The sequence below is a fragment of the Marmota monax genome, unplaced genomic scaffold, assembly GCF_021218885.2.
Source record: "Marmota monax isolate L192 unplaced genomic scaffold, Marmota_monax_Labrador192_F-V1.1 WCK01_AAM20220418_F8-fsc00005, whole genome shotgun sequence".
Classification (NCBI taxonomy): Eukaryota; Metazoa; Chordata; class Mammalia; order Rodentia; family Sciuridae; genus Marmota; species Marmota monax.
In genome coordinates this window covers 27,805,056-27,813,844 of record NW_026692254.1, presented here as the reverse complement: position 1 = coordinate 27,813,844, position 8,789 = coordinate 27,805,056, and the positions used below count along the sequence as shown (strand labels likewise).

General features: G+C 50.6%; 1 protein-coding gene across 1 annotated transcript; it reads right to left on the bottom strand.

Annotated features, from left to right (window-relative positions):
• Positions 1 to 4,846: 4,846 nt before the first annotated feature.
• Positions 4,847 to 7,253, bottom strand: Mesp2 (mesoderm posterior bHLH transcription factor 2). The gene is made up of 2 exons (XM_046439034.2): positions 6,357 to 7,253; positions 4,847 to 5,461 (listed from the first exon to the last, which is right to left on the bottom strand). The coding sequence occupies exons 1-2, from the start codon at positions 7,173 to 7,175 to the stop codon at positions 5,195 to 5,197; spliced, it is 1,086 nt and encodes a 361-aa protein (XP_046294990.1). The 5' UTR covers positions 7,176 to 7,253; the 3' UTR covers positions 4,847 to 5,194.
• Positions 7,254 to 8,789: the final 1,536 nt, after the last annotated feature.

Sequence of the window (8,789 nt, the reverse complement as noted above, 5' to 3'; positions counted from 1 at the left end):
CTCTTCCTGGGAGTGAGAAGCAGGCCGCTGAGACCAGGAAGGCCCTGGCTCTCCACTGCCATTTGCACATCAAAGGGTAGGGCCGGCCAAGGGACAGAGGCCTGCCTGGGTGACGGGGGACTGTCCAGGAGGCTCCCTGGGCTGCTCCAGATTAACTCCTTTGGCCCCTCAGCTCTGGGCCAGCCCTTCCTGTCGCCAGTACCCAGCAGTCATGGCTAGCACTTGACCTTCTAAGGACCAACTGGGGAGAGGGCCAGCCTCGCCATCTTGGGTCCCTAGGGGGCTCTGTGCTCAGGGACATTGCAGGGGAGGGTTTGCCTGTAGAGAGACAAGTAATCCTATTACTCTCTGTGCCTGGCTCTGACTGAGCTGTTCTCGCATGTTTATCTGTCACTAAGTGAAAACTGTCTTTATCTCAGCTTTTTATTTTTATTTATTTATTTATTGATACCAGGGGTTGAACCCAGGGGTGCTTTAACCCTGAGCCACATCCCCAGCCCTTTTTCAGAGACAGAGTCTCACTGAGTTGCTTAGGGCCTTGCTAAGTTACTGAGGCTGGCTTCAAACTCTCCATCCTCCTGCCTCAGCATCCTGAGCTGCTGGGATTACATGCGCGTCACTGAGGCTGGCCAGCTTATTTCATTATTTATTTTTTGTGTTCTGGGTTGGAACCCAGCACCTCGCATGCTAGGCAAGCACTCTACCCCTTGTCCTACACATCCAGCCCTATTTTATTGATAAGGAAACTGAGGCACAGGGAACTTAAATCAAAAGGCAGTAGCACTGGAAGCCAGCACTTGACTCTGATCTTGCAAATCCTCCACTCAGAGCTGCAGCAGGTTCTGTGATAGCCACACTGATATGCTTGTGTCACTGGTCCACTTAACAATGCTTGCAGTCAAAAGGCTCTGTGTAGCTGGAGGAAACCAGTCCCCTGGTATACAGGAAACCAGTCCCCTATATATAGCGAGGACACCCGAAGCCAAAGACCTGCTTGCAGAGCCTTGGTCAAGGTCATAGAGTAGAAACTTACTAGAACTCAGACTGCTGGCTCCTTGTCTGGCACTCTGCCTGCCCTAGGCCAGCAAGAATTAAAGGTGCTGGGCATTGGCAGGCGGCAGCCCAGTGTCTTCTCAGACCTAGTGCCGGACACTGAGATGACATTTCAGCAAAGCCCTGGACCTGAGCCAAGCATTTCACTGCTCCCAGCCTCAGCTGTCCATGTGCAAAACTGGAGTGTCTGCTACACTGCAGGGTGGTTGAAAGACCTGAGCGAGGTACTCAGCCAGTGTCCTATCTCTTATGACTGGGGACTGGGGTTGCCAAGAAGGTGTGGATGGACTAGTCAACCTGTGCAGGACATAGGTGTCAGCCCCTCTCTCTACCCTGCTGGCACTTAGCAGACAGGTGCAGACCAGGGAGACCTGCCTAGGACACAGCCATAGACAAGGGACTGGATGGGGGTCAGGAGCAATGAGAGTTGCCACTTTGAGAGGTGGGACTGAGCCTTTCCTTCCAGTGAGGGAGCACGAGGGTAGAGAATTACCCTAAGCCCTCCTGGGCCCAGTTCTCCTCAATCCAGCAGCATCTTGGATGTCTCCCAGGCAGTTTTAGCTGGTGATGTTTCCTGCTTGGATGGCTTAGGGTCCTCTTTTCTGCCTTTGAGTGCCTTAGAAGAACAAGGCTGTCAAATTCCAGAAGATGCTTATATGGGGCTACAGCTGGTGGGGCTGGTCCTCTTGGACTCCACTAGGGCTTGCACACAGCCTGGGAGCGGGGAATCATGGCCATGGAGGGCCTCCCCTGCCTCTGCAAGACAACCCCAGGTTGGTGAGAACCCCTGTCTGGTTCTGCCTCTGGTGCAGAGTTGTGCGAGACTGTGGAGCCACGATCCTGAGTCTTTGGGGAAAGGAGAGAGCACTGGGCTAGGAGTTAGGGGTCTGAGGTCCACACCTAATTGGGGGATTATGGGAAGTTGCTCCTCTCCCTGGTCCTCAGTTTCCTCTGCAATGAAATTAAGAGGTGTAGAATACCTATTGCTTTCCAACCTGGCTCGTCCTCAGAATCCTCTGGAAAGGATCTTGGGAAACTGATGCATTGAATCACGCTCTCAGAGACGGACCCTGGACCCAGATGGCTCAATATGCAGCCAGGTTTGGGGTCCACTTGTCATCTCTTAGGTCACAGGACTCTGCTTAGTTACTCATTTTACTGAGTACTTACTATTTGCCAAGCCTAAGAACTCTTGAGAGGTAGGTAAGGTCTCTTAGCTCCATTGCACAGTTGGAAAAAACAAGTCTCAGGGAGGTTTTAAAGCTTACTGATGGTTACACTTCCAGTAAAAGCCTAATGGAATGTACTCTTAGGTCCACAGGGCCTGTCTCCATCTTTCTGCTCTAACCTTGATTAGGGTTCTCTCATCCTTTGAGGATGACTAACAGTCCCTGAGGACAAGAGGGACCTGGGCCAGAAACCAGATTCCTTCAAAGTTTTGAGGAATAAGATACCTCAGTTCTTCCTTTAGGAGATGAGAAAATGGGCTCAGAGAGGAAGTGACATGCCCAATGTCCCAGGGCATCTCAGCAAGCAATGGGCTGTCATGAGAGCCAAATGCAAGGCCCTGAATGTGGCCAAGAACTCAGGTTAAGGAAATCAGGCAACTTCCTCCCTCCCTTTCTCTCAGCCTGAACTGTTACAGTGGCCTCCCTGCCTGCTCCTTTGGTGTGAAGCAGGCAACAGGCCAAGTGTACCCTCGGCCAGATCACCCCTACTCCAAACCATCAGTGCCTCCTGCCACCCAGGAGAGAGGCCAAATTCCTATAACACCCCCACAGAGCTCTGCACACCTTGGGTTCCTTCTCCAATTTGTTACTTTCCCCATCAACTGGAGATACCAGCAGCCTCTGTCTTCACTTGGCTCATGCTGTTCCTTCCCAAGTCTCTCTTCCTTTGCTTGGCAAACTCCTACACATCCTCCAACACCCAGTCCCAAGGTTACGTCTTCTTCAATACTCCCTGCCTTAGTCAGAGTAGATATAGAAGTAAGATACCATTTCTGTTGGCTCCCAAGTCCATGGCAACCTTCACGGATCATGACATCCTTTCTTCAAGATTCTCACAGTGCCTCTTCTTAGGTAAGACAGCCCAAATCAAGATAGTGAGACTAATGGATCAGGTAACTCAAGAATGAAAAGGTACTGCCAGGCTGAGGTTGTGGCTCAGCAGTAGAGTGCTCACCTAGCACATATGAGGCACTGGGTTCCATCCTCAGCACCACATAAAAATAAACAAAATAAAGGTATTGTGTCCAACTTCAACTAAAAAATAAATATTAAAAAAATAAGAAAAGGTACTGCCAATTGCCTTCCACCAGCCTGTCATCTCTCTCTGGTCCTAAAGCCTTTTGTATAAACTCTCATCCTTGCATTTAGGACCTGAATTCTGATCACTTATGTCCTTGCAATTTATCTCATTAACTGGGGAGTAATTTCTGACACTTATTATTATGAGCTAAACAGTAAAATTCATGCTTAAGCCTTGCTATTGTTCAGATTTTAAATGTCTCCCAAAGGTTGAATATTAGAGGCTTAGTCCCAGGTGGTACTCTTGCGAGGTGGTAAAACCTTTGGCAGGTGGGGCCTTGTGGGAGGTCCTTAGGTCTTTGTGGGTGTGTTCCCAAAGGGGATTGTGGGATACCATCCCTTCTTCTTTTTGCTTCTTGGCTCCTGATGTAAACAGTTTGCTCTGCACATTCCTGGCACAATGTGCTCTGCTCACCAGAGGTCCAAAGGAATGGACTGGAAACTCCAGAACCATAAACAAAAATAAATCTTTTCTCTTTATAGTGACAGAAAGTTAACACAAGCCTTAGCCCCTAGCACCCCAGAATGTGACTGAATATTGAGATAAATCCTTTAAAGAGGTAATTAAGATTAAACAGGGCCTGGTACACTGGTACATAACAGTAATCCCAGCAATTTAGGAGGCTGAGGCAGAATTGCAAATTCCAGGCCAGCCTCAGCAATTTAGCAAGACACTGTCCCGGAACAAAAAATAAATAGGACTTGGATGAGTCCCTAGTTTCAATCCCCAGTACTGGGGGAAAAAAAAAAGATTAAATGGTGTGTGTGGGGGTGTCCTTAGGGTAGGCCTGATTCCAATATGACTGATATCCTTAAAAAAAGAGATTTAGGACACAGATAACACAGTGAGAAGGCCATCTGCAAGCCATGAAGTAATTCAAACCTGCCTATACTTCTTGGTCTTCTAGACTCCAGAACTGAAAAATGCATTTCTGTGGTATTTTGCTATGGCCGCCCTAGACACTAGTACACTGGGCCACGCACATAGGAGCCACTCACAGCATCCTTTGGAAAAAACTTTATATCACTGTGAAAGAGCCCTAAATCACAGGTCTCTGTATCTCAGGCGTCCTCCCCTGGAGGCCCTGTTTGTTTATAACTGCATATGCTTACCCCATGGGTCAGCAGGACTGCAACCAGAAGAATGCAAATGAGCTGCGGTGATGTGTCTGAGGTAAGTGAGCAGGCCCTAGTCTTAGCTTACCTATGGTCACCTTGCACAGCAGGCCAGGCAGTACTCTCAGCCCTGGAACCAGGACACAATAAATACCATCAAGATAATAAGCAAGGGCCCACATCTATCTTGGCAGGCCTGCACTCAAGGAGTGGAAGGGCAATAGGCCTTGTTCCCCAAGAATGGGAATATCCCCCCTACCCCAGAGGCAAGAAAAACCTATCTTGATAGAAAAACAGACTGTATCAAAATTTTATTGGTATTTTTTTCTTTTTTTAAAAGTTACAAAACATCTTAAGCATATCGGATTCTGGACAGCTGTCACCAAGAAGCACAGCAAGCAAGAGCCTGGCCTCCATGCCCACTCCCTTACCAGTCCCATCATGGTCTCCTTGGGGTCAAGCAGCCCCCTTTTCATAGCAGCTCAGACTGTGCTCTGCAGAATACAAGGCATGGTGTATGGGAGGGGGGTGCCTAGCAGTAGAGGGCACTGTCATAACCCCGCTCCAGCTAGGGAGGATACCCACAATCTCTGTTCCAGACAGTTTTCATGATAAGTATTTGGCTAGAAAGCTTTAAAACCACCAAAGAAACAGAAGAGGAGGACGTCCACATTGCAAGCCTGGATTCTTGGATGTAAAAAGGCCAGGTAGGGCCATTAGAAGATGCCCAGGTGGGTCTCCTCCAAATCTTCTTGCCAAAGTTCAGGGCAGCTACTGAGCCGTAGGCCTGAACTCTGGGTGAGGCTCACTTCACTGAGTTGGAAAACAGGGCCAGGTCCCTGGTCCTCTGAGCTGGGCAGCGCCTCTGCACTGTGGCTCCAACACCCCCACTGTGTCTGAGGCTGGAGTCTCTGGCATGAAGGGCGGGGCAGAAGGGGTGGACTTCCCAGAGGTAGACAGGATTCTGAAGACCCAGAGATACCCTGTAAGAAAGACAAGAACAGCTTGTTGCCCAGAAATCTAAAACCTGGATGCTCCCCAGGGCATGGCTGATGATGTCTTTACAGTCCTGGTGTCATGGATGCAGTGGAGCAAAGTGGTTAAAAGCACTGGTTCTGCAGACTCACTGCTGACCTTTAAATCCCAGCTCTGCTACACTGTGGGAATTCAGGTAACTTCTTTTTGTCTGTGTTCTCATCTTTAAAATTTATTTTTTTTCATAGGATTTTGTTTCATAGGATTGTTTGAAGGGCAGAATGAATGAATACATGGAAAGTGCCCAGAATAGTGTGGAGCAGACAATAAGAATTTAATAAATTTGGTTACTGATATGATCGTTTATGAACCACGATTCATTCATTGGCCTCATAAATGAATGAAACTTGAAAAAAATATGACTGTCTCCAACTGCAAGCCCATCTATTCAGGATGTAGTGAATGGCCAGACGCAGCATCTAGATCTTGGTCAGGCTCTGCAGGAGGCGGCACAGTTTGTGCAAGGCGCCGGCGAGGGTCCGCCGCTGACCACCATTTACCTTGGGTTCCCTTCCCCTCCTGAACCCTTAATGAAGAAGCACTTGGCCTTTCCTGAGAGTGCAATCTCCCAACTTCCACCCCCACCTCTGAGCAAGCTCGAAGGGAGCCTCTCTTGTCCACCGCTGTGAAGATTGCTGGGTGGCAGTGGTTGTGTCATTCACTTCCCAGGGCCTCATCTCTTTCCCTATAGATGTTAGGGTTCTTTCCATCCTTCCCGCCGTTAGATAAACTAGGATCTGAAAAGATGAGATCCTCCGCAGACTAGAAACTACCCACCCACTCCATTCCCAAATTAAACCTGGGGATCAAACCAAGGAAAGGGCAAGGGCCTCCATGGCGTACCTGGTATACTGCTGCCAGCTCCGCTGGTGGCGTCCAGGGTGCAGCGGGGTTTTGAGGCTCTAGGGATGTCTGCTTCCCGGGACAGGTTTGGGGTGGCGTCCAAAGAACCGGGTCAGGAACTCTCCCTAGGGGCTGGAGCGGGGGCGACTGTATCTTGGGGCAGTAAGGGGGTGTTACCCAGGAATCCGTGTTGGAAACCCTGCTCCCCGGGCTCTCAGCCAGGGCTCCGGTGGCAGGATAGGAGGGCGGGGACCCCCAGCACGGCCCGGTACAGAAAGCAGTGCCCAAACCCGGGCCAGGATCCCGGGTCTGCACCTGCACGGGACCGCCGTCGGGGCAGAGCGCGCAGTCCTGGGGAGACACTGCGTCCGCGCGCCACCGGCGCCGACACTGCAAGTTGTCCTCGTTAAGGCCCAGCATAGCCGACAGGTGGCCGATGTAGCGAATGGCCAGACGCAGCGTCTCGATCTTGGTCAGGCTCTGGCCGGCCGGCGCGAGGGACGGCGGCAAGAAGCGGCGCAGCTCGTGCAAGGCGCGGGCGAGGGTGCGCATGCGCAGCTTCTCGCGCTCGCTGGCGCTCCGCCTCTGTCCACCCGCTGGACCCGTCCGTGCACGTCTGGGCACTGTCGGGGTGGCCTCAGCTTCTCGGGCGCTGCGGGCTTGAGAGAGGCCGAGGGCGCTGTCACAGGGGCACGAGCTCGAGGAATCCGAGGAAGAGGCTGGGGACGTGGAGTCAGAGTGGCCCTCCCAGCCCCAACCCTGGGAGAAGATCCAATGGTCTAAGCCAAGGAAGTTCTGCTGAGGAGGCGACTGGGCCATGCCGGGGCTGTGGGCTCTGGGAGGCTGGACCTGCCACCTTCGGGCCTCAGCTTTTATCTGAACCAAAGGTGCGAGGTGGACCCCCACCAGGTTACAGAGAGGTGTCAAAACCCACAGAGCCCAGGGAAGGTCTGGGCAGGGGGGCCCTGGGAAAGCGGACCCATTTGCGGAGGTGTGGATTCTGACTCCTCAGGGGCTCTAATGGAGGCCCCCGCAGCCCGGGAAGTGTGGGAGGGACAATTCGCATCTGGATGGAGCTGCTAAGCTTCTCACCCCACACCCCCGCCCCAACCACTGCACAGGGCTGAGTGCCCAGGAGTCCCTATTAGAGAGTAAAGCCATGATCTGCGGACTGAAGGCTGCCCCTCAAGTGCCTCATGGACTCCTTGAGGATTGGCCGCCTCTCCTTATTGAGGTTGTGCCCAATAACTTCTACCCAGTGTCTCCTGTGTGCTGGACAAGAAACGAGGACAAGCCCAAAGAATCTGCCCACAGTGATGGGGATAGGGGTGTACATAGGTGAACCTTTCTTGGACCCTAGAACCTGCACTTGCTGATTTGCTGGGTGACACTGAGAAGGTCGTTTTACTGCCCAGGGTCTGTCTTTACTGACCAGAAATGGAACCAAGCAGCCTGGAGACGGTTGGGGTACAGTTAAGCAATGAAGATCGACTACCAAACCCACCTTTTTTATTGTTTTGAATGATCTTAGGCAAGTCACTACTCCGTGGAGCCTCAGTTTTCCTCCCCATCATTCCAGTAATAATACAAGGTACCTCCCACCTGGGATGGTTGCTGGTAGCAGTGCAATCATACCTGTAAAGAACTTAGAAAGGGCCTGGCAAGTGGGCTAAATGTTTGCTACTACTATTACTCTATAAAGAAGGTACTAATATTTCAAATCACTATGTGCATTATTCATTTAATTCATATTTATTTAGCAACTGGTAAATGTCAGGCACACCAGGGTGAACCACCCCATTGCCATCTCTGGTCTCATGAGGTTCAGTCTAATGGGAAAGACATGTGGACACATTATTATATAACTAGTAGCTCTACCCCTAACTAGCTGGGGGCCTTTGGGCATGGTTCTTAACCTGTCTGATCTTGACCTTCTGTTCCACAAAACAGAAGCAATAATTATAGTATCTACTTACAGACTGTTGTAAGGAATAATTTTGAGATAATAAGATTGCAAAGTAAGTGTTCTCAGCAGCAATTACAGTTAGGAGGTATCCATGTCCCTTGTGATTTCCAGAGAAAAGGCTGAGCCTGGAGGAAGAGCCAAATGAAGGCCAGGACAGTTGGGTTCTGGCCACAAAGGTGGGCAGGTCACATTTGGGCCTTGAACTGTGAGTAGGATTTGAGTAGGGAAGAGAGGAGTGTGGAGAACATTCTGGAAGGGGATTGCAAAAGCAAAGGCTTGGCAGCAGGACCCCTCCGAGGTGCTTCGGGAGTAGGATGCTGCTAGAGGACTACTGGCGCCAGGCTGAAGGAGTTGGATTTTATTCTCAAGGTCATGGGGAGCCACAGAGACTTTGAGCAGAAGGGTGACATAGTTAAAAAACCAACAATCAATAATTAAAGGTCAACACGATGACAGTGTTCAAGAAT

Excerpts from the sequence above, each read along its gene's own strand:
- Mesp2 (XM_046439034.2), bottom strand. The coding sequence starts at position 7,175 with ATGGCCCAGTCGCCTCCTCAGCAGAACTTCCTTGGCTTAGACCATTGG. Across the intron at positions 5,462-6,356 it reads AGCTGGCAGCAGTATACCAG|GGTATCTCTGGGTCTTCAGA; the intron begins GTACGCCATGGA and ends TCTTTCTTACAG.